This window comes from Myodes glareolus, chromosome 11, assembly GCF_982192425.1.
Source record: "Myodes glareolus chromosome 11, mMyoGla1.1, whole genome shotgun sequence".
Taxonomy (NCBI): Eukaryota; Metazoa; Chordata; class Mammalia; order Rodentia; family Cricetidae; genus Myodes; species Myodes glareolus.
The window spans coordinates 35,859,843-35,885,656 of NC_142036.1; the positions used below are offsets into that span (position 1 = coordinate 35,859,843).

Sequence of the window (25,814 nt, forward strand, 5' to 3'; positions counted from 1 at the left end):
AGATGACCGTCACCCACCACTGTCGCCGTCCCAGCGAATGTGCTCCCAGATGGTGCAACCAGTTTATCATCTGATTTCATAGTCCAGACATGAAAGTCCTAATGTTTTAATCAAAGCGGAGATTTTAAAGTGATGTCTGGTTTTCTTTGTCCTTTGAGGAAGACTGTGTTTTTCCAGGTCATAGTCACTCAAATTTGATTCTAGAATAAACTATTTCAGAGAGAGAGAGAGAGAGAGATCATTTTGGTAGAAGAAAAGGTAAAAAAAAGTGTTCTCCAAATAAAGAGGAGAGTACCATGTGTTCAAAATGTATGTGGTATTCTTCCTTTATATTTTTAAATAATGTCTATATAATGTCAGGTACATTTCTAAAAGTTACTTGTTTCTCTGCATTGCCCTTTTTGCTTAGTCTTTATTTGCTGCAATTATAGATTGATGTTCAGTGCCTCTCTGCTATTTGGAAGTTACTATAGTTGATGGTGCCTCCGATTCAATATTTTTTTCTGTACTTGATGTTTGGAAAGTACTTGACAGTTTCCAGTGCACTTACATGTCCAGTCTTTTCCGGCTAATCACAACTGCTGCCGATGGGTACAGGATGATCAAGACTCCCATTATTTCTCCCCATTAAAAATAAAAGAATGTGGCTTAGAAGGACAGGGCTAAGTGATATTCCCCAAACCACAAAATACATGTAAGGAACATTCCCGGAACTATGAGTCCCCTCAGTAAAGGCTGGTAACGTCAGTTCCCTCCCCAGTGTTCAGTTTCCCTCCTTGTGAGTGCCTTTAGTTTCAATTTGAAGAAATAAAATTATTTCCGCTAAAAAAAAAAAAAATAGAACATCCGTTGACAAGAATCTGTAAGTAGCTAACATATTGTTCAGCACACAGAAGGAACTGTGTTCTTCATAGCAGGGAGTGGCAAGAACAATAATTATAGAGACAATCTGGGGTATTTCTAACAAAGAAACATGATACTTTGTTCCCCATCTTCTCATCGTTCACTTCATTCTTGGTGTTTTCTTGTCTGGGAAAATCCCTCAAACCACTTACTTGGAAAGAGCTCTGTGTCATTTGTAAGCTAATAAAAAGGTAATAGATTGACTCTAATTTATAATCTAGAATGAGAAATCTGTTTGAAAATGTATCTTCTCTTTCTAAAAAAAATATTCACTCTTTATCATCACTTATTCATTGCTCCATCTTCTTCCAATTCCTCCTCTCTGTTCCTCCCCGAACTTCTGGTCATCTTCTGAATTTTGTTGTTTGTTTATTAACTCAATGACTATAGTGTTCCCTGTGTTTGTGTGGGTAACCATCTAGGGATAATACCCCTGCAGAAAACTGACCCTCCCTCCATCAGCTGCCCTCAATTGCCAGTAGCTCTCAGCTAGAGGCGGGCTATCATGAGCCTCTCCCATATTTATGCTGGATGTTGACTGGCTCTATCTTGTGCAGGTCTTACGCAATCATCCACAGCTGTTGTAGGTACGGTCTTGTCATGTCCAGAAGGCACAGCTCCGCAGCACTCTTCCCTATCTCTTAACCATTAGAATCTGAACATTTCCCTCCTTTGCAGTATCCTGGGCAGAGGGAGTCTGATACAGAAGTCTCTTTTAGATTTAAACACTGTAAAGTCAACCTTTCTCTGACCAGCAGCTGTGGGTCTTTGTTTGAACCTCTACTCACTGCAAAAAGAAGCTTCTTTAGCGAGGGCTGGAAGCTGTACTAATCTGTGGGTATAAGGACAAGTATCTAGAGGGCAGGTTGGTGCTATGTCCAGTTAACAAGTAACAGATGTAGGTTCTCCATCAGGCTTCTTAGGGTGTCCACAGCGTTTATAGTGGCAAATGGAACACAGAGACTTTTGGCATTTGGAGGAATCCACACAGCTTTCCTCTTGGGGCCTCTTGCTGGATGTCATCAATGGCACCAGGCTTTGCAGGGCCACGAAGTGTATAAATGGAGGATTCTTTTAGTGTCTGGAGGAGGCCACACAGCCTTCTCCTCGGGGCCTCCTGAAGGATGTGCAGCAGCAGCACCAGGATTTGCAGGCCTGTTCTCGGCTACTGTTCGGGTGGATTCCAGAGAGTGTTAGACAGTTTGGATAAAAACAGGACCCTTCAATGCCAATACAGCTGTGCTGGATCGAGTCACCAGCAGTGAAAGGCATACAGTTCGTCCTCTATGTGAGCTCACCCTTCCTCTCCTTGAGCCATGTTTACTCAGGTCTTTTCACCACCGTTCAGCCATTTGTCAGGAAAGTTCTGCAGTAGGTTTCTTTCCAAATGAAATAGAATTGCATTTTTGAACCCAAATAAATTGCTTCATAACCTTGTTTATTTAACATGTACGTTGTGCCAGAAATATCCGCAGTCTCAAAAATATAGACAAATTCTCCTTCATCTTCTACACATATGAGTTCAATATGTATAAGAAAATTATATTTATTATATATTAATAAAATTAAGCAGATGTGCATTTTTACAAAGAGAAGTATTACAGCCTATGGTCAAATTTGTTCCATGGGTTTTCTCCACAGGAGACAGGGTCTAATATTTGTAATGAATTCCTCTCTTTAATCCTAATGGATCCTACTTATGCTGTCATGAGATATTATTCAATTTCCTTCTGGTCTGAAACAAAGGAAGATCTGAGGGAACAGTTCTATAGGCCAGTTCAAATTTCTCAGCTCCATAGGCGTCTGATGTGTGTTGAAATTTTGGAAGAGTAAAGCTGGCAGCTTGTGCTTTACCTTTGTTGACAGACATGTGAACACATCTGTAAGGGGCAAGCCACAGGGGCTCGCAGACAGGGTTTCTAAATTCCAGTTTCTTCTATCACTTACACTCTTAGGAGAAAATAAAAGCAAATGACAGACTTTTTGGCGTTTATGAAAAATGCATGAGTATTTTAGACTGTTTAGAGCATGCTAACTGCATTTGTTTTTGTTCAGTCAACATTTATTTGAGGAAACTCTTGTGAGCTTTATGCTCTAGTCCCGCACATTATGATATCCAGACTTTTATATGTGTGTGTGTCTGTCTGTCTGTCTTTCTTACTGTTGTGCATATGCATGGATATTTAGATACACATGGTCCTGAGCATAGAAGATGAAATTCTTCATGATTTCCTCTCAAAACACCTCTAACGAAAACAGTTTCATCAAAGCACATGTCTTCAGAGAGTGGCTGAAAAGTGTTGATAGTTGGAAAGGGGTTGGAAATAAGACAGCCGCAATTAAAGCTTCTGGATTCTTCCATGCCATTTGGATATACACCCAAATATCACCGTCATAATAAACTGATATGGGAGCTTGCAAAAACAAAATAGAGAGTGATCACAAAATCACTTGGTTGGTTGAAAATTACTCAGGTTTTATAGAGGTTATCTGCTTATTTTGAGAAAGAAATGAGTTTAAAATACTTAATCCAGGTTCAGAGGATCACTCCCAAATGAGAAGAAAACATGAGGTTAAAAAAGAAAAAGGAAATAAAATTTTAGTGCTGAAAGTCTATTAGTTTCTGCTTATGGAAAGGGTTTTATTCATTGCACAGTTTTGTCTTAAAATAGTCAGTCGTCAGAGCTTTGCTTTGTGTTTTATTTCCAAGAGTTATTATAGTTCTTAAATATCTCTAATTTTATTACTTAAGTAAATATAGCTTACAAAGTGACTAAAAACCAACAACAACAACAAAAAAAAAACCCCAGCTTTCTGAAACTTACATGTTGTATCCTATGTTAAGAAAAATGTCATCTTGATGAGTCTTTCCAACCCATGGAAAAATTAAGTGAAGCCATTTAAAATGTATGGCAGTTTAAGTAAGTACACAAAGCAGAAAAACTGACAATAATATAAATGTTAAGCAGAAGGGACAAAATACTAAATCTTTTAAATAGACCCTGAGAAAGAACACTTTGCTAACTTGGAACAGCACAAAACAAGTTCCTGTTCAAAAATGGCGGTGGCTGCGTTCTCTTTGCTCTCTACAGGCTTCTGAAGAACAGGAGCACAGATTTGTATATGACAAAGCCAGAAAACAGCTGGAGCTTCAAAACACTGAAGAAGTCACATAGAACTCAGAACAGGAAAGGCAAGGGAGTCGCTCTGCAGAATTCCAGCTAGGCTTTTGATTGAGCTCATTAGTGCAGTTACTGAAGAAGGAGGAGGTGGGAAGGGGTGAACTGAAGTATGTTGAACAAAGGCATCCCATTCTTGTATCCATCCATTGCCATGCCCAGCGGCTGTGGGACACATAGTTTGGACTCAGAAAAAAAATGGTCTTGGTCAGGCCCTGGTGGGAGATGCCAGGCAGCGCACAGAACCTCTGAAATGGAGTACAAATCAAGGCGGAGACTGAGTGGAGAGCAATGAACTCTTCTCAAAGAAAAACTTCTGCCATGCCTGTAAGTCAGACCTAACCACCCAATCAAAAGCCAGGTCATCTGTAGCCCGATTAATAAAAACCCAGAGACAGATGTTGGGGTTCAGCCTGAAGTTCACAAAAACAAAACAGCCAGCCTCTGGCTCTTATGTCTACCTTAGTCCGAAATGGTGATCCGGCCTCGAGGACTCTCAGAATGGACTGTGTATGAGAGCTGTCTACTCCTGTCTCTAGTTCTGGGATTAAGGGTGTGCACCATTACGGCCCAGTTTCTATGGCAAACTAGTGTGGCTACTAGGATTAAAGGTGTGTGTCATCACTGCCTGGTCTGTAAGGCTGACCAGGCAGCTGTTTTACTCTCTGATCTTCAGGCAATCTTTATTTATCAAAATAGAAATGAAATATCACAGCCATATGACTTGCTTCCTTTAGTGACTTAATCCGCCGCATAGATATCACTTGAGCTAATTACTGTTGGGCCATGTGTTGGTGAATACCAAACCTAAAATACAGCTTAACAAAGCTAAAGTTGTTTCACTCACACGAAACCCAACATGGTGGCCAGTTCTCCTGTCTCAGAGCAGACCATCTGGAGCTTGTGACTCCTGCAGTCCCCCAGCAATTCCACTCTTGGGAATATACCCAAGAGATGCCCTATCATACTACAAAAGCATTTGTTCAACTATGTTCATAGCAGCACTATTTGTAATAGCCAGAACCTGGAAACAGCCTAGGTGCCCCTCAATAGAAGAATAATTAAAGCAGGTGTGGAACATATACACATTAGAGTTTTACTCAGCGGTAAAAAACAATGACATCTTGAATTTTGCATGCAAATGGATGGAAATAGAAAACCCTTTACTGAGCGTGAGAATCTCATTGCTAAATCCAGTGACACTCCCAGACACTAACTGATCTGCCGCTCTGAGACTTAGGCCCTGAGCATACATCACCTGTGGGTTTTTGTTTTTGTTTTGTTAATTAAAATTCCTTTCCAATTAAAAAGCTAACACTGGTTACCTGTATATACACCATCTTTAACTCAAGGTAGTTCTAACCACTGAGCGTCCAGGAGGTTATTTTAAGATCATTCCCTCTTGATATTCACATTGGTGGGTGTAACAGAACCAGCTATTCAATAGCTTTGTAATAACTTATTGATTTATAATCAGCAGTCTTATGCCTCTGTTACAGATGTTTGATTTCAGACATTTCTTCTGTCTTTTGAGAACTGCTCTGTATTTGCTTCTTTCCTAAAAATAATTGTTGAGAACTCTTTTTATGGTAATGACAACATTTGAGGGTGTCGAATGGGCCCTGTAGAAATGCAACTGCAAACTCATCTCTCCTCACTATCACCTGGTGCTTAGTTTTTGGTGTTCACTGAAGCAATTTTTGTAAATTAATGCAAATATGAAATGCTCTATAGAAAATTTCACAGTGTGTCAGTTGAAAGCAATTATCTAGGAAGCGTTTTAAAGGAGTCAGGTTTGCAAATGCATCTCATATACTTTGTGAAAGGGACTAATTCTCCTGATTTAAAAGATCTATTAAAAATATTTATTCTTATTTGACTCTAAATTTGTAGTTTAATTTGCTGGTGGTGTGTCTTGTTTTCAGTGTTCAGATTCTTAAAATATTAATTTTTGATCGAGTCCCCTTATGCTTTGTTTTGTTCTTTTCCTAGAGTACCCGAGTGGCCTTAGACCATCTGGAGTCTGTGCCTGAGAAACTGAGCCTTCTAGAGGATTTCAAAGACTTCAGAGTGAGCAGGAGTTGGCTTGTCTCTTTCATTATTTTTGTCTGAGTTGGGATGCTTGACATCTTCCTGATGTGCAAGCAAACTTGTGGGAAGGGAGGAAGTCCTGAAAAACACTGGGGATTTTAACGGTGCCATCTTACCAGAGTTCACTGACATTTATGAAGTCGGGGATGAAAATAACCAAACTTCTGTATTAAGATAGCATAGAAAAATAGATACTTTTATCTTACTATTAGAAATTTACCTTTTCTCTCTAATCGTGTAACAATAACTTAGAAAACCCTAAGAATTAAAGGGGGTGACACACTCCAGTGACAACAGGAAGATGAGATACTTTCTGTTTTAGAGACATTGTATTTCCTAGTTATTCCTCTCCCGTGGCATGTGAAATCCAGTTCATGATCGTTTAGAGTTCATTTCTTCTCGTGTCCCTTTAGGGGATGCAAATGGAAAGTATAGCCTTAGCAATTTATAGCTTGTTACAGCGTCAACACACTAGATACAAATAAAAGATTAAAACTAAAAGTGATGTGGTGTTCATGTTGTGAACATGTAGTCTCTTGTTTCAAATTGGCCTTAAAATCACTAAAAATATGACTTACGTAATATTTAGGTTCTCTATAAATACTGCATATTATTTGATGATACATTTGAGGAGTAAATGTCAGCATGCAATAGCATGGGTGTGTTACAATCAATGATATGGTGCATATCTCAAAATATAATGAGTATTTTTGATGATTTCATAACTGAACTATTTTTAGCATGGTCCAAGAGTCGGCTGATGCATCCTGAAGCTGGGCAGTTGCAAAGCGGATAAAACAAGTGTTCCTTGTTTATTGTGTTGATTCTCTCGCACGCTGTGAATGTGTATTTCTGGTTTAAATCTCTACCAGACAGTTAGGACACCAACATACAGAGCCCTGTGGTTTCCCTTCACCTTCATTCAACTCAGTGTGGAGAATGTTTCCCACCATCTGTACTAGTGTCACCTATATGAATGAAGGATGAGTAAGATACAGATGCCCACTTTAGACCAGGATAAACCTGTGACGTAGGCTCCCAGGAAAAGCTCACTTGTCCCTCTGTGCGCTTACTGAACAGAATGCTTACGAGTGCAGTCCAGAAGTTTTGTTTTCTGATCAGAAGTTCTATCATTATCACTCAAAGTCTATCGGTGGCCTAGAAGCCTGGCATACACATGCACAGACTCCAATATGAGGATATGTTTATACTGAATTTTTCAGGGAGAATGTGTTTTCAAGTTCAGAGTTGTACATTCCAATTTTTTAAAAGTGAAACCTGGATCCTGAAAAGAGACATGCTTGTTAGCTGGTTTTGTTTGCTATCAAATGTAGCAAGTATTTTTTATAACTTTTATTGCACTATGTAGTTAACAGTAGCTAAATCCATTGTGAATTTCTTTGATATTCAGAAATATTTTTTCTGTTTTACTTATGAGGAGATTGAAGCTTTGAGTTTTCAAATTAGCTGGGAGATCTAATTTGTCTCTTCTTTTCACTGTTGCCTTCATCTTGAAACCCATTCCATATGTTCATGTGTATTCCAAAGACATCTATGCAATTAAAAATAGCTTATTTATATCACTTTCATGAAATATATATAGCCTTAGATGAAAATATAGAAAGCCTTCATATTATTAAATATGGATTATATTTACACATGTACATATGCACACATGTATATCAGTATGATATAAATAAGAATTCAAAGGCCTACATGTTTATCTAAATTCAAGTTCATGCCCCAGATGGCATAATGTCTCAGGGAATACTTTATTTTTTTATTATCCACCCCAGGGAATATTTTCTGAATATAAACTGAAGGACATAAATACTGTTATCTGTGCCACCACTAACATATACACAAAAAATGCACTTTACAATTGTATTTTCTGATTGTCCCATAGTTATGACTACATAGAAACTCCATCCTACATTGATACACTTGACTTTATTCTTTCTTGAATATGACTGTTTTGTCCCTCTTAGTCTCCCTTCTTCTTTTAACCCCATTTTTGAAAACAGAAATGCTTCAGCTCTGTCACCTGAATTTAAAGATTGCTTATTTGGTAGAGTGGAATGGGTATGGCACTGAGTTCCAATCCAGATCTGCCACAAATTACCTTGCTCTGGCCAAGTATTCATGACTTTATGAGCAGCTTTTTTTTTCTTTCCTTTGCTGCCCTCATGAAAATGAAAAGCTTGGAACTGGATTTCCAAGTTCCCTTCCCCACTTGAACCACCAATAAGATGAAGGTTCTGTGGAAATATTTCAGACTCTACCTACTATAGATAATTGTACACACCAAAATCATTTATCCTCATTGTCTTCTAAATTGTCCCACAAATATTAAATGTCTAAATAATTGACTATCAGAGGTAATTCCTGTGTTCCTTCTTTCTCCTGAAGGTGAAGAGAAAGAAAAAAACATAGAATAAGGGTCCTGAACATGCTGCTTTCTTAATTTATTTGTTCTCTGGATTTGTATGATTATGAAGAAAAATGAAATATTAAATTTGAAAATATATGCGATCCATTGGCGCATAACCCCTTCCCCAGCTGTGGAGCAATTGGTAGTTGTTAGCAGCTGGAAAGGGAGGGTTAGTGTTCTCTAAGTATATCACATCCATCTTATACCTGTGACCAAGTACAGCATGGCCGTTTTCTTCTTTTTCTTTGGTCGCCTTTTTTTTTTTTTGTATGTATCTCTTGAAATAGTTATTTTTCTGTACTCCAGTATTTCCTTGCTCTTATTTTCAAGCACTGATTGTTCTTTCATTTACCAATTTTGAACCCTATCATTTTTTTCAGGTTTCCTCCAGTTTATCTGAGAAAACTGATGGCAGATATTATAAATACAGAATGCACAGAGATTCTGTTCAACAGCGCCGAGATGACACCAGATACAAAATCAAGAGCCTTAAAGTAATGTTCTTTATACAGTTTTGAAAACTTGGGTCATTAACTATCTCTAAGTCTATACAGCTTGTAAGCAGCTGCGTCAGTGTGTGTGTCAGAGTACTTGGGAAAGGAAAGATTGCACTCGATTTCACTGTTATGACAGCATGTCGTCTGTCCATAGAAATGAATGCCACATAAGAAATCCTGAGCCAGGAAAACCCTGGTCACTTGGTTGGCCAAAGATATTGTAAATGACTGCCCTCCTTCATGTGTAAGACAAGGTGTCCCTGGGACAGAAGTTCAGTATCCTGTGCTATTGAACCTGAGGCCTTTGTATTTCTAGTTATTCTCTTAGGCAGGATAATCCTGTGCTAGGACTTCAGATCTATAAATGTGTAACCAGAAAATCGGTGAGTGAGATGATTTAATCACGTTGACAAAAATGTACCATTTCCTAGTCTTGCCCCCATATCTGAGGGCAGACCAGTGAGCCCGCTTAGCCTTTATCTTCGTTAGGGTTTCTGTTGCTGTGAAAGACACCATGACCCTGACAATCTTAGAAAGAAGACATTTAATCATAGTGGCTCGCTTATCGTTCAGAGGTGTAGTGGGACATGGCATGCGGCTATCCGTGGTTCTGGAGAGGGAGCTGCTACTTGTTGATATGCAGGCAACAGGAAGTAGACTGTGGCACTGGGAGTAGCTTAAGAAAAGGAGACCTCAAAGCCAATCAGCACAGTGACACACTTCCTCAAACAGGGCCACACCTACTCAAACAAAGCCACACCTCCTGATAGTGCCATTCCCTTTGGGCGCCAATTTTTTTCAAACCACCACAGCCCTGAAGGATCTTAGTTCAGAACCAAGTATCTTGACTTGAACATTGTGATATTCTGGCCAGGTAATTTTTGTTGCAGAGGTGACATTATGCATTAAAGGATGGCTGGCAGCATGCCTGAAGTTTATTCAGTTTAGCATTACCCTTGATTGCCAGTAGCACACCTACCCAAATTGTGACATCCAGAAAGATCTCCAGGAATTGCAAGATAATTCCTGCAGGACAAAATTAACACCCCCAACACACATGTGCTCGCTCTCTCTCTCTCTCTCTCTCTCTCTCTCTCTCTCTCTCTCTCTCTTTCTCTCACATACACACACACTCACACACGAAGAATGCTGACCTATAGAGAATCCATCTATGCTCAGATGTGTACTTACAATTACAGAAAAACAAAAATAAAAAGTGTCCATTTTACACACTTTAATACTAATGAATATTCATTACACAGTATGTATTCACATATTACAGCCAAGTATTATTTCTACGGAGCATCCTCCCTCCTAATATAATTGGATAGAGTATCCAGTGATAGATAGTACTCATTTCAATAAATCTTCCTTAGCAGAGTTATACTGTTGATACCTTCAAAATTAAGAGAATTTCTCATGATTCTACTACTTTTTACAAATTTTTAAAGTTAGAATGATTAGCTACACTGGTAAAATTTTTGTCTTGTATATATGACAATTTTTAAATCATCATCTAACATTCCTGTATTGTACCCTACATCCTGAATTATTCATTTCTCCTTCAATGGAATTTAATGTGCAAGCAATAGGAGCTAGTGATAATTACTACTCACTGAGTGTGTCAGAACAGACTTTCCCAGGTATTGCATGTTTTATGTGAAGTCATGCCTACCCCTACAGCAACTGTCAAATTGGTACTATTCATCTCCTGTATTCCTGAAGAAAGTAAGGTTATGGAGTGGTTCAATGTTTGAATCCATATTTAAACCTAAATCTACCTAAGTGCAATATTCTATGTTCTTGACTGCTGTGCTATATCTATGTTTGGTTTTCATATGGCTCACAGTCACAAAACATAGGTATTTTTAATGTGTTGTGAAAGTTTTCTCTAAAACTACATGATTACATTATCATCAGTTAACAGAGGTCTGGATGCATACTAAACTTTTAAAACATTATTTCTCAATAAAGCATGATTTGCTATGTGGTGAATTTGTGCTATCTAGTGGTGTCAAACTGCTATAAATCAGTGCTGTCTTCATAATAGCATATGGCAAAGGCATGAATGTTTAACACGGGTAGCAAGTAGCTGCGCAATTTTATGTAAAACTGGATCTTCAGCTGAAGGCAATCAGGCCTGTTTATAGAATGGGTTAAACTTGGAAATATGAGAAAATAAGCTTGAGAATTTTAGAAATAGATGGTATAAGTGTAGCAGAGGCCCACAAATTCTATTTTACGAAGGCCATGCTCTGGAATAATACTCTGTAAACATTTTTACATATTTATCCATTCTTGTGATAAATATATAAATCATCACCAAATTCAGCAGATGCATGCCCTAAATAATGCAGTAGACTGACATTTTGTGATTCTATCTTGCCAGTTATGGACGCCAATAGTCATTTTTACAAATAAATTTAAAGAGACTGAGAGCAGAGGTCTGTGCTAGTTAGATTTTGTCAACTTGACACGAGTTAGAATCACTTACGAAGAGGAAAACTTAACTGCAAGAATGCCCACTCTGACTAGTTTTTTTGTCACTGTGACACAAGGTAGGGTCATCAGAAAGGAGGGAGAACCAACTGAGAAAATATTTCCATATGATTGTGCCATTGGTGAACCTACAGGGCATTTCCTAGCGATTGTTGATGGGGGGCTCAACATACTGTGGGTGTGGCCATTGCTGGGCTAGCGGTCCTGGATTCTTTAAGAAAGCAGGCTGAACAAGCCATGAGGAGCAAGCCAATAGGCTTGAATCTTTAATGCCCTCTGCATCAGCTCCACCTCCAGGTTCCTGCTCTGCCTCTGAGTTCCTGTCCTGATCTCTTCAGTGGTGAAGGGTGGTATGGAAGCATAAGCCAAATAAACCCTCGCCCTCTCAGCTTGCTGTGCTCATGGTGTTCCGTCACAGCAATAGTGACACTAACCAAGACAATGGCGGTGCTGCATTTTCTTCATTAGTGATTGGTGTGAGAAGGCCCAGCTCACTATGGGCAGTGCTTCCCCTGACCTGGTAGTTCTGGGGTGTGTAAGCAAGAAGCAAGCCATAAGGAACAACCAGTAAGCAGCACTCCTCCATGGCCTCTGCATCAGCTCCTGTGTCCAGGTTCCTTTCTTGCCTGAGTTCCTTCCCTAACTTTTCTCAGTGACTTTGACCAGGAGGTGAAAGATAAAATAAACCCTTTCCTCCCCAAGTTAGTTAAACCTAACTAAGATAAAGTCAGCTCTGAAGTTTTATTGGAATACAAACACACTCAGTTGTTACAAATTATCTAGGGTTGCTTTTGTGCTTCACTGTATGGTTTGGCTGCACAGTGGAAGCTATAGGGTCTATACATCCTAAAATATTTACTATTGACCTTCTATGAAAAAAAAATCTGCCAATTTCTAACTTGAAAACAGAAAACTTGACACTCTAGTCTCTCTTCCCTTACACACTATAGAATCTTTTTCTTTGTCAGTCAAATAAATACTTCCCAAGCTTTTTGAAAAAATTCTTCCTCTCATGTGTATACTGTATGTTGTCTATTTGCCTAGAATGTTTTTAGATATACTTGACTCAAATAAGGGAGCATTTAGGGAGCTTCTCTTCTAATTGGAACTTATTTACATTTATTATTTTTCTGGATCCAACATTCAGTGAACATTAATTTAGTTTTTACTAATATATATATATATATATATATATATATATATATATACACACACACACACACACACACACACACACCACTGTAGTAAGCCCTCAAGAGATTCGCACACTAAGGGAAGAACCGTCCCAGCTCTTAGCAATTTATATCCTTCTGATAGGCAGTGATGGTGCAGTTGAGAAGGTCTAGATGCAACAAAGGTGATCCTCATCAGCTTCGCTGGGGATTTAGGGCAAGGTTGCCGAATCTTTAGGAAGATGCTTGTAATGACAAGATGCAGAGACGTGTTTTGTTTATGCCTTAATTTGGAAGAGGTTGTTTACTAGCATTCATTTGTATTGCTGATGACAAATAGCTGTGGGAACTGCAAAACCTTATTGGCATCTGCCTTCTCTCCTGTTATTGCTGTCATGTAAGAAAGAAATGCAACATCATGCGTGACCACACCATTGCAGGGAAAGAAGTGTGAGCAGGAAGCAGGCAAATTAGATTCTCCTTCTACCGAGGCCCAGAGCCCCTCTCCTTCTGTCTACCCCTGTGACACCAACAGGACAAAAAGTATCCAATTTCTAGAAACCTGTCAAGAGTCCAGGCAACCCAGTGCGGACAACTTTAAGAGCACGATGTTTAATATAAAAATATGAGAATATAATAATGTACTAAGCTGACCAAGCTGATGGAACAGAGCCTGGTCTCCATTTATATTTAGAATTCAAGTCAAAGTCAAGCCCAGCACACTCTCCCTGACTCTCTGTAGACAACAGAAGCATTTCATGGCCTCTTTTCCACCCAGCCTAATTGAGTTTCTGTAGGAAATGCAGTCTTCCTCACAGCCCCAGCTGTTTCAAATAGAACAGAATGTCCACAGTGAGCCAGTAACACAGCATCACTAATCTGAATTCACGGAGGAGCATGGTTTGCTCAAAAACCCCTCCATTTGTTACCTTTATCCATACTAAATATATGATTTTAATTAACATTGGAATTTTTAGTAAACTCACAGACGGTGTACCCCTTTCCATTCTTCCTCTTTCTGAGAAGAAAACGGTGGGTTTTTTTTTTTTTTTTTTTTTTTAGTTTACAGTTGAAGACTTGGTGTGCCGCTTCTATTTGAAGAAGCAGCTGTTTCACAGGATTAGAGGAGCGAGGTGCAGTGTTGATAATGGCTTCCCACAGTCTTTATGAAGGGAAGGCAGACGTTCCCCAGGCCCTCGGCCGTGTTTGTTCAGTGTAAGCATGTGTGTGATATAAGTCCCTGGATTGCTCCTGGAAGTCACTTCTCTCTCACTGAATCTCTCTGTAATTTGTTTATGCCTTGCTCATAACAATTAATAGCATTCTGCACTTTCTCGAGTCAGCTCTTTCTGGCTCAAATCTGCAACACTAGCTTCTAAAACATGCTGTGTGCAACTAGTGCAATCCAAGATTGTAGGTAATGCATAAACATTGATACTCTAAAATAAATGACCAGTGTAGTATTCACACAAGTTCGTGGACATTGCTTGGAAACAGTAGGAGCAAACACAGGAGAGTTTAAGAGAGCATTAACCCTTTTATCACTATTGTGTCATTTGTAGCTACCTTTTCCCATCTTTACATTTGATAGGAAACTAAATGTAAATTGCTATGCAGATTTATCACTGTGAATCCCTTAACCCAACCAATTTGTCACTCTTTGGAGAGAGCCTTACATAGTGTGTGAAGTAAAATTTTAAGAACATATAAAAACAATAGTATAAATGTAAATGAATATGGAAGTTTAAGAAATGCCCTTTGTTGTATGGCATGGCATTTTAGTACAGGCACTGTCTGTTTTACCCCAGAATAAAGAGCAAGCATACATAATAAATTGTTGATTACATTCTATGTTAAAACAGTGTAGAAGTCTATTGAAAGTATAATTGCCATTTTTTTTTCCCAATAATTCTTGGGTGAAACATCCCAAACTTTGTTTGGAAATCAAATCAAATCATGTGGAAATCATTGTATTCCTTTAACATCATCTGGACTTACATGCTGCCATGATTTCATTTCATTTTTTTCTTTTTTAATTAATTAATTTATTTATTTATTAAAAATTTCCACCTCCTCCCCACCTCCATTTTTCCTCCCTCTCCCCACCTCCCCCTCCCTCTCTAGTCCTAAGAGCAGTCAGGGTTCCCTGCCCCATGGGAAGTCCAAGGTCCTCCCCCCTCCATACAGGTCTATAAAGGTGAGCATCCAAACAAACCAGGCTCCCACTAAGTCAGTCCATGCAGTAGAATCAAAACCCAATGCCATCATCCTTGGCTTCTCAGTCAGCCTTCATTGATAGCAACTTTCAGAGAGTCCGGTTTGATCACATGCTCCATCACTCCCAGTTCAGCTGACCTTGGTGAGCTCCCATTAGATCAGTCCCACCGTCTCAGTGGGTGGACGTACCCCTCGTGGTCCTGACTTCCTTGCTCATGTTCTCCCTCCTTCTGCTCCTCATTTGGACCTTGGGAGCTCAGTCCAGAGCTCCAATGTGGGTCTCTGTCTCTAACTCCATCCGTCGCCAGATGAAGGTTCTATGGAGAAATGCAAGATACTCATCAGTGTGGCTATGGGACAAGGCCAGTTCAGGCACCCTCTCCTCTGCTGCCCAAGGAACAGTCAGGGGACCTCTCCTTGGACCTGGAAACCCCTCTAGAGTCAAGTCTCTTGCAAACCCTAAAATGGCTCCCTTAATTAAAATATTTACTTCCCTGCTTCAATGTCCACCCTTCCTCTATCCCACCCATCCCATTCTCCCAAGCTCTCCCGACATCCTGTTTTTTTTTTAAGTTAAACAAAAAAATTTTAAAAGATCCAAATTAAACTGGAATTTTTTTTTCTTAATCTGAAAACAGGTATGGATCAGAAGTGATAACTCAGTTAAACACATTAATTTTTTTATCCTACTATATCTTTATGCTATATATCCTAGTTCTTTGGCAGAGAACATAAAATTTTATACAACTGTCAATAATGAAATAATTACATTTGCTAATATTGATAGAAAAGTCCTAAAGTGGTCTTATCTACCACCGTCTTTTCTTGTTTTTTATTAGTTCTTTAAGAATTGCATACAAAATACTTTGATCAGATCCAACCCCCCAGCAGTCCTCCCAGATTGACCCAGCCTTCACTACATGCAAAATTTGGTGTCCTTTTTCTTTTTTCTTTTTAAACTCATTAAGTCCAGTTTATCAAACAGTATTTCCATGGGTCTTTAACTCTATTGATGAAGGTTGCCAATGTGAGGTTTATAGCATTGTTGAATCGGTATAGATTTCCTGTAGAAAAGTTGGTTGCATAGTTGACAGTTACATTCAAATCAGATAAAGTATTAGTAGGGATACTACTTAGAGGTGATCTGGTATAATGCCTTTGGTGTGGGAGAACTGTCAGTATTCTGTCAATCATATTTTAAATAAACTCTGATTGGCCAGGTAGGAAGTATAGGTGAGAAAACCAGACAGGAAGTAGAGGTGATGCAATGAGAACAGGAGAATTCTGGGAAGGAAGAAGCTGATTCCTCCCAGTCCTGCACAGACCACCAAGGAAGCAGGATGTGACCTGCCAGCTGAAAAAGGTACCGAGCCATATGGCTAAAATAGATCAGAATAATGGGTTAATATAAGTCATGAGAGTTAATAAGAAGCCTGAGCTAATGGGCCAATCAGTTTATAACTTAAGAGACCTCTGTGTGATAATGTGATTTTCTTTGAGGCTAAACAGCTGTGGGAACCGTGTAGGACAGAAAACCCCAATAAGCATGACCTCGTGTTACACTCCTTAAGTGTAGCTGCTACTCAGGATGGCTCATACTTGTAGCTCCTGTATTCAATACTGGGGTAGTGGGATTATAAGTTAAAGGCAGCCTAGGCTACATGACTTTCTCAACAAAGAAAAAGAGAAAAGACTACCAAAAGAACCTGCAGCTGTAAGAATAACCATCACCTATGTGCCAACATACACTCTGTAAGCAGATTTTAATTTCAGTGTATCATCATATATTGCTATTCCCCTCTTACTACAAGTGACACTTTGGTAAGGAGGATTTTGGGTAGATAGGTAGAAAGGTGGGTTGCTGGTGAAAGTCAGAGCCCCACCCTGGTGATTAAAACCTGAACTGGTACAAATTGAGACCTGAAGTGCAAAGTGTAGGGGAATGTCCAGTTTGAACTTTCCAACAGAATGAAGTTTGCTGAGGAAGAAGCTGACCTCTCTGGAACACGGATGGGATGCAGATGGTCATAGTGGAGTGGAAACAGAGGGAGTGCTTTGACAAAAGGAGTTTAGGAAAACATTCCTGCCACAGATCCAGAAATACAGGCGTTTTAGTTTCCTTCTGTCCAGGGGGAAGAGATTGATAAAACCTTAAAAGTAAATGTGTCACTTAGAAACTTTGAGCTGACAGTGTCCCTCGGAGGGAAGCATTCGGTGTACATCTCTAGATAGCAGTCATCACATGCCACCTTAGCAGAGGAACTCAGTCAAGTTGGAACTGCTTTGAGGAAACCAATTACAATGCGAGTTATGAAAGAGAAGTGGAAGAAGCCCAGGGAAAATACTAGAAAATGCAAGTTCTTTCATCCATTGAATTTTGCAGAGAGTTCTGGCTAACTGGGTTATTCAGACTTAAGACAGCAATAAAAACAGGGCCTTGTTTTAAGGATAAAAGAATTTTTATAAAGCAGAAGCCAGGATTATTAACATTGCAAAGAATCTTCCTTTTTAATAAGTATTTTCTCCTTGGTACTAAAGTGCTTCATTACATATAAATAGGAATTAAAACGAAGCGTTGAATTTTTGATCACCTTGTAAAATATATTTAAATTGAGATTCCACAGATTAACTAGCAATATAGGAGTGCAGGAGCAATGTAGGAAAAGAAGGTACTCTTTTCATGCTCTGGCATGTTGATTGTTGAAAGGGATTATGAAATAATTTTCTTTTATAATTCAGTTTGACTGATTAATTTTGCTGGTTCTGTTTCAAGATGATATGGAAAATTTGAACAATTTTTAGAAGATTTTATTTTAGTTTTTGTGTGTGTGTGTGTGAGTAAGAGTGTGTAAGTGTGTGTAAGTACTTGTGAAGGTCAGAAGGGGGTGTTAATCCTCTCTTTCTGAGGTTACAGGGCTTCTGAGCCACCTGACGTAGGCACAGGCAATTAAATTTACATCTGGACTCTTAATGGCTAGGTCATCTCTTTAGCTCTCTCTGACAGTATTTTGAAGCTGTGGAATGTTAAAACTTAAAATATGTAGTTAAGCCTCCGCAGTTCTTGCATGTAAAGAAAGGAAGTATGAATATTTGAGTCATGAGTAAGCCATGTGGAAGGAAGGAGTAATTCTTCCAGGGGAGCCTTGAAATACCTGGAGCAACAGCTACCAGCAGAACGATAAACAACAGCAAGCCTAGACTTTGAAATGTTACCATTTCTTTTCCCATAATTGATGCCATTAGCAGAAGAATCAATGAAGAATAAAGTTGATTCCAACTTTATTGGAATACCAACCAACAACAGCTAACTGAAACTTTCAAAAAGTCCTCCAGCACTAGGCAAAGTATATACTAAACATTCTCCAAAGTAGACTGGGTGATAAAAATTATTTTAAAAAATTTAAGATGATTAAAATTATAAAGATTATCCACAGTGAGAGAACAACCAAAAATCAATAACAAAAATCTGTCTGGGAAATACCCAACTACTTAGAAATTAAACATCATACTTGTAACTAACCCATTATGGCCCAAAGGAGCAAGCCAGAGGAAGCTAAAAATAATTGACTTTATTAAAATAAAAGCACAACTTGTGAAATTTGTGGTATCAACAACTGCAATGAAGCATGACAAATATGCCATCTAGTGATTTCACATCTAGGAAATTACAGTATGAAGAAGCCTCTTGTAGCAATGCGTCTATCATAGGGTTTGCTTATAGTACGAATAACAACCTGACTAAACCATAAGAGTGTAAATTAAGCTATGATATAGTATGGTGATGATGGAGATACAGTGATTTTAGGAAAAGCAGGAGGTTTGTGGAGATGTGTAATAGATCCTGTGCTCTATTACATCTATGCAGTGACTTGAGGAATGAGAGGGAAACAAGAATCACCTTATAGAAGTATTTATATGTGCATATACTTTTTATTTTTACCTTTTTGTTTATTTACATTTATGTACAGTATATGTGTTCCAAAAAACAAGCAACCAAACAAAAAGCTGGTTGAGGTTCAAGAAACGGCAGTGAATTCATCAGGTACATGCGGCCTTCCTACATGGAGGATTGCATTTGAGACATCTCTTTAGACCATCTTGCTGACAGTTGCTAGATGTGAACTCTCCAGACACCAGCTGCCTTTAGCCAGTCTGGTTTTCCCACTGTGTTCTTCAGGTGTTAGACCCACCTTATCACCATCCTTCTCTTTACACAACTTGTGTTTTCTTCCAATGATACTTAAGACATTTAACTTTGGACCAGCATGATGACTCACTGGATTGAGGCCTTTGCAATCAGACCTAATGATATGAGTCTCATCCCCAGATTCCACAAAGATATAAGGGGAATACCAACTCTAGAGATCTGTCTTCCAATCTCCACACACACGCACAGCCTCAAATGCTTTGACCTTTGGGTGTACACACAAATATATTAATTTAAAAATTAAATTTTCAAGTAAAAAATGTAGCCTCTGCCCACACTTAGACTTCACTTCAGAATGCTATGACCACGAACAAGGTCCTCTTCCTTCACTTCCTAAGCTCTTTCTGAGTCACTCCGTCTTAGACATGCAGAGAACATATAGTAAATGTGTCTCTAAAGCCCTTTTATGTATGTGTCATGAAGAAGGCTGGAAAGAAATGTCATGCTCACAGAAATGAGTGTTTTCTTTCTTCTTCATATATATATATATGCCTTGAGCCATTTGTTTTAGTTTTGACAATGATGGTTATCACTAAGCTGTGCATGTGTAAGGTAGCTTGTGTATTAGGGTCCAGTTTCATGGTCAGTATATTTACATGATGCTCTTTTGTCCATGCATCTTTTGATCATGGAACTGAAATGTGGTGCTTTCTTTCTCAGGACGACAGGCCCTTTTCTGGAGGTTCCCACATCCATGGCCTAGATCACTCAACCTCTTGGCAGGATGGCAGTTACTTCCTGTCTAGTCCACACTTTAACTGTAAGTAATAAAGTCTATTACCAGTTATTAAATTGGATTTGTAAAAAAAAAGTATAACTCATGGGGAAATTAAATTTTAAGGCTAGTACGTGATAGTAATATTCATGCTAAAGTTTGAGAAAGTTTTTATTATGAATTATAAAAATTTTTTAAAAAGTTTCCCAAGAGCACCACTGATGGTACCCAACTCACTGAATTGAAACATGGAGTTTGTTTTTCAACTTTAAACTTTTTAAAGAAAACTTAGAGTAAATTATGCAAAGTAAAAATGTCTGTTAAATCAATTTTTGGTTTAAAGATTGTTAACTGTAGATGAGCAGATAAAGTTAACTTCTAATAAAATGGAAATAATCAAAACAAGAAGGTATTTGCATGTAACTATTCATAAATATTTATTTGTACAAAGAGTAAGAATGCATACATGCCTACACACTAAATTTCACTGTTTCTACCCTGTGGCAACAGTAAGATGTGATTCGGTAGCCCAGGACCCAGTTACCAGGGTGCTTTCTCTCCTCTTGCCTTCTGCAGTGGGTCTCTTCCACAACATTCAGCGTCTATGCGTTATACTTGAAGTGATGTGGGATTCCCCTCTGTATGCTGTGAATGTTTTATTGCCATTAGTTAATAAAGATGCTGCTTTCAGCCAATAGCTTAACAGAATAGAGCTAGACAGGAAAACTAAACAATGCTGGGAGAAAGTAGGCGGGGTCAGTGAGAAGCCATGTAGCCACCAATGGAGACAGATGCCTCCACTGGAGCCCACTGAAACTTTGCTGATAGGCCATGACCTCATGGTGATGCACAGATTAATGGAGATGGGTTATTTTAGGATGTAAGAGCTACCTAGCAATATGCTTAAGCTACTGGCCAAACAGTATTGCAAATAATATAGTTTCTGAGTGATTATTTCAAGTCAGGGCTGTTGGGAAATTAGCTAGCGGCCTCCAACAACATTGAAGAAGTCATGAGCCCTATGGTTTTACAAGTGTTTTCTATTTTAAACACCCAAAACTCAATACAAAATTTTTAAATAGGACAACAAATAGATTTTTTATAATTTTAGTAACTTTTCATTTATTGATTTTTAAATCCCCTCCACCACAGACTGAACTCAGTGACGGCACAAGTGATGTCTGCTTTGTTCACCGTTGCTTCCTTAGCTCGCCACATAATTTTTGGCACATATTAAAAGCCCAATTAATGTTCAATTAAATTAGGTAAATGAATATACAAGTCTTTTTTGAAGTCTACTTTTATCTAAGCCATCGGGATTCAAATATTATTTAATAGATTCTAATTTGCATAATAATTTAGTTCTTCAATTTATCATGGGCCTGGAGGGTTATACATTAAATTTGATAATTCTGTCATTTAAAATAGCTAGCCTGCTATAAAATAATATATCAGAATAAGTCTAAAGAAGTAGGTCAAATTTAAAGGTGATATCTCTCATTTTTACTTATTTATATTCATGGATTCATTTAATAAATATTTATCAGTTTCTGACAAATCGTTTGGTTTTCGTTATATCATGATTATTTTATTCCCAAAGCTAAGCATTTTCTCTTTCCCATCTTAATCATTTTACCAAGTGATTTTGTATCTGTGTGAACCGTCTGCTATTCTGATGTTGTGGCCACTCTTCAATATGGATTACAACTCATGTTGGATGTACTGTCACGGAATCGTGTGTATAGCCCTGCCAGAATTTATGTCTCTCACATTAAGTAATGTAAAATTTTCCTCGGGTAACATGGACATTAGAAGTCCCGCCCATTGATATACTGAAGAGCCTGGAGGTAGCGACCACGAGTAGAGAAGAGCAGCCATTTTCCTCTGCTGCTCAATCCTGTTGAAATGGCTCCTAAAACAAAGTGGTTAGAAGAATGTTGTAGGAACTATCAAGGCTGTTAGATTTATATATAATATTACATAATAGGCATTCAGAGACTACATTTAGCTCTTGATTGTACCATCTTGTAACCATCCTTGATCGTTTTTCTAATTAAGATATATTTCTCATAAGCAGATGTGGGATTCTATGCAAATGTAGTAGTTCAAAAGTAAATAAAATTATTAAATATAGGAAAAGTTATCATTGCAACATTGTCTGAATGAAGAAATACTTGTCACTGATTATATTATAGGATGTACAAAAATTAATTAAATTCCTCCATTTATTATTTGAGCCTTATGGTTTACTCTTTATTGACAAGTTTTATTTATGATTTTTCTGCCATGGTTGTCTCCATCTTCTCAGTACTTTTCAAAATTTAGTTAACACTGAATACTTCTGCTTTTGTCACAGACTAATTCCACTTAGAAAAATTATCCTCTAACTTCTGCTTTTACTGAACACCCTTAAATGGAAAGCTGCCATGCCCAGCAGAGAATAGAGCAGCACCTTTGTCTAATAAGATAATCAGAAGTGTCCTCAGATACTAAAGCTAGAGACTAGAAGAGGGAATACAGGCTTTCAAAGGTCTCAGAATTATAAAATAGGACATAAAAGTGAAAGAAACTAGACAGTTGGGAAATAAAATCTAGGAAAACATGAAGTAAAAGAAGTGGGGGCAGGAAGAAGAATGGAATAATAGAAAAAATTAGGTTTTTAGAAAACCAAGGGATGACAAGATAGTTCAAATGGGTCAAGTCACTTGCCACTAAACCTGATGACCAAAGTTCAATCCCTGGGGCCCACATGATGAAAAGAAAGAACAAATGTTCGCAGTCTGTGCACTGACCTCCACCTGTATACCGTGGCACGTGTGTAACTACAAACACGTGTTCTGTCTCTGTCTCTGTCTCTGTCTCTGTCTCTCTCTCTCTCTCTCTCTTTCTAACACACAGACACACACACATACATATACACACTAATAAATGTAATTTATAAATTTGGAATTCAGGGAGGGACTGGGGAGATGGCTCCCTGGCTCTTCTTTCAGATGACCTGAGTTTCAGTTCCCAGCATTCACACTGTGGCTCACAGCTGTCTGTAACTCCAGTTCCAGGGGATCCAAGTTTCTTGTTCTGGCCTCTGCAGGCACCAAGTATGCACATGGTGCACAGACATATATGCAGGCAGAACACTAATAAACACAATAAAACAGTAAAACAAACCTTTAAAATTCAGTTAAGAATAGACAAGACACGGTTCACAGATTTGGAGTTTGGGAAGAACAAAGGAAGCATGCAGACCAAGGGTGAAAGGGCTTGTCCAGCAGTCTGTGATGCATATGGCGCCAGACACTTTCTGGGGCCTTTCTTTCCTCACCCCTTGCTTCTATGGAAATACATTGAGGAGAGAGAGGTTCATGTTTTTCATCTTTGTGTCCCTGAAAATGGAATCTTCCATTGACACTTGATCGAGGCTTTGGCTGACTATGCAATTCTAAGTTTGACCAGCTACAGAATTCCAAGTTGAAAATTATTTTCCTTTGAGGTCATTGAAAAAAATACTTCTCCCAATCCAAGATTGCTGTTGAAAATGATAAATATATTTCTCCTGCCTTTTGATGTCCTCTTCTGTCTTCTCCACACCGTTCCCTTCTGTATCTGGTTTCCCTTTTCTCTCCTGGCCTGGGAAACTTGGAAGAGCACTGCTAGTGAAGCCCAGGACTTTGTGGTTTTGTGTTATTCATTCTTTTGTCTTCAGGATTGGTGAGCCCTTAAATGGCCACTCACCTTTGTCCTTTTATTGGAAATAGTTTTTCTCATATAATATATCCTGATTATGGTTTCTCCTCCCTCTACTCCTCTAAGCTGCTTTCTACCTCCCTTCTCTTTCTATCTCTACCCTATTTTTATCTGCCACTAGGAAAAAAAAGCCTTCTGTGGGATAGTAATAAAAATAAATATAATAAGATAAAACAAAAGCTAACACATTGGAATTGGACAAAACAAACCAACAGAAGGAAAAGAGCCCAAAAGAAGGCACAAGAAACAGAGAACCACTCATTCACACACCCAGGAATCCCATGGAAACAGCAAACTGGAAGGTATGATGTTAGTGCAGAGGACCTGATACAGAGCCATGAAGGCCCTGTGCCTCAGGCTCTGTGAGTTCATATGACTTTTGAGCCTTTTGATTTAGAAGGCCTTCTTTTCCTGGTGTCCTCCATTCCCTGTGACTCTTAGACTCTTTCTGCCTCTTATGCAGGGTTCCCTGAGCCCTGAGGGGAGAGACTTGATGGAGACATCCTGCTTAGGACTGAATGGCCGAAGGTCTCTTACTCTCCACATTGTGTCTGCCTGTGAGTCTCTATATTTGTTCCCATCTGCTTCCCTAGGCCCAAGACAGTACTCACACCGTTTTCTTTTAAACATTTTTTTTTCTTGATTCTTTGGGAATTTCACACCAGGTATCCCAATATCAATCATTTTCCAATATCTCTGCATGTACCTTTCATCTTTGTAGCATCCCCCCCAAAATGAAACATTTAAAAGAAATAATAAAAAATAAAATATAAATAAAAATACAAATAAGAATATTATTAAAATACAAGCCAACAAAAACAAAAAACCCAGAAGACAAAAAAAATATAAAAGCAAGCAAACAAAAGAGCAGAGAGCTGTCCTACCCCTCCCCAGCTGCAGCACTCAGGAGAGCGGCCTCTGCACCTCGCCTGGACAACACAGTAGAGCTGGTTCTGAAGCTGTAGGTGTGGGAGAGTGGACCCTGAGGGCATGAAAGAAGGAGAACCAGTCATTGTTGCTAGGGGTGAACTAGCCTGGACAATGCCAGCTCACCCTGCTCATGAGTCATGAGGATAGGAGAGAGCTGGCAGGCTGGCCAACAACTCTACAACTACCCAAGCCCAGAACTAGGGCTACGAGTTGGCCCACCCCCAAATCCACCCCATCTCTCATCTGCTGGAGCACATGAAAGGGCTGTACCTGTGAACCTAAAACTACAGGATCCTCACAACACAGGGCAACAACAAGATGTCCAAGTGGAGTCCCAGTGAGGACCCAGCACCAATAGTGTAGTAGAAACCAGAGTCCTTGAACCAGACCAATGACTCTTTGGAATGAACACTTCCTAGTAAAGAAATATGGATAAAAAGGTAAACGGTGTGACTCACTGTGTCATACTGCAGCTTCTTTTTTTTTCTCTTAAATTTTATTTTATCTTATTTTTTTGGGGGGGAGGAGGTTGCAAGGGCAGAGGGCAGATATGAAGGAATAGGGAGATGAATGGGGTTGAGATGCATGATGTGAACGGCACAAAGAAAGAATTTTTAAAAAGTTATAAGGCAAACAATTCCCTCCTTCATCTTGACTGCCTCTCCATCTTCTCACCATTCATCTTAGTGGCATTGGGAGCTTTGGCGTGTTACGAAGTACACACTTTTGTCCAGACAGCTTTACTTGCAATATTCATTGTGTAAAGTGTTGTTGGTTGGGTTCCAGGTCTCTTGCTTCTGGTACACCATCAATACTGTATCCTCACCAAAACTCCTGTAAGATATTCTTCTGCTGCCGGAATCATGGGGATCTTGTGGCCGTGGTTCCTCAGGACCCATCCCTTCACAAAGTACAGCACATCATAGATGGGGTAGATGTTGCGGAGACTAACCCAAGTCATGCATGTGTGCCTGGGTGGGAGCTGAGCTGGTCAGTCCAGGTCGCTGGGGTCATCCCCCTCCGGTGAGGGGTGGAGCCAGCTCGTCCACACTCATGCTTAATAAATCTTCTCATAGTAAACAGAGATTCTATTGAGAAAATCCTTAGGAAGCAAAGAAATTGCAGATTATCTTGTGCAACTTAAGACTTAGGAAGGAAAAAAAATAAAACCTCCAAAAAAGAAATGTGGAAGAGTTAATTGAGCCATTGGGGACAAATAGTCGTAGAAC

General features: G+C 38.9%; 1 protein-coding gene across 7 annotated transcripts in view; it reads left to right on the forward strand.

The window, feature by feature from the left end:
• The window catches only part of Cep128 (centrosomal protein 128), a 354,331-nt gene that overhangs the window by 324,188 nt on the left and 4,329 nt on the right, over positions 1-25,814 (forward strand). For all 7 annotated transcript variants that reach the window (XM_085697793.2, XM_085697795.2, XM_085697792.2 and 4 more), the window contains 3 exons: positions 6,075-6,152; positions 8,985-9,098; positions 19,857-19,956. In XM_085697793.2, coding sequence (XP_085553919.2) covers positions 6,075-6,152; positions 8,985-9,098; positions 19,857-19,956 — 292 coding nt within the window. The remainder of the gene's footprint in view (positions 1-6,074; positions 6,153-8,984; positions 9,099-19,856; positions 19,957-25,814) is intronic.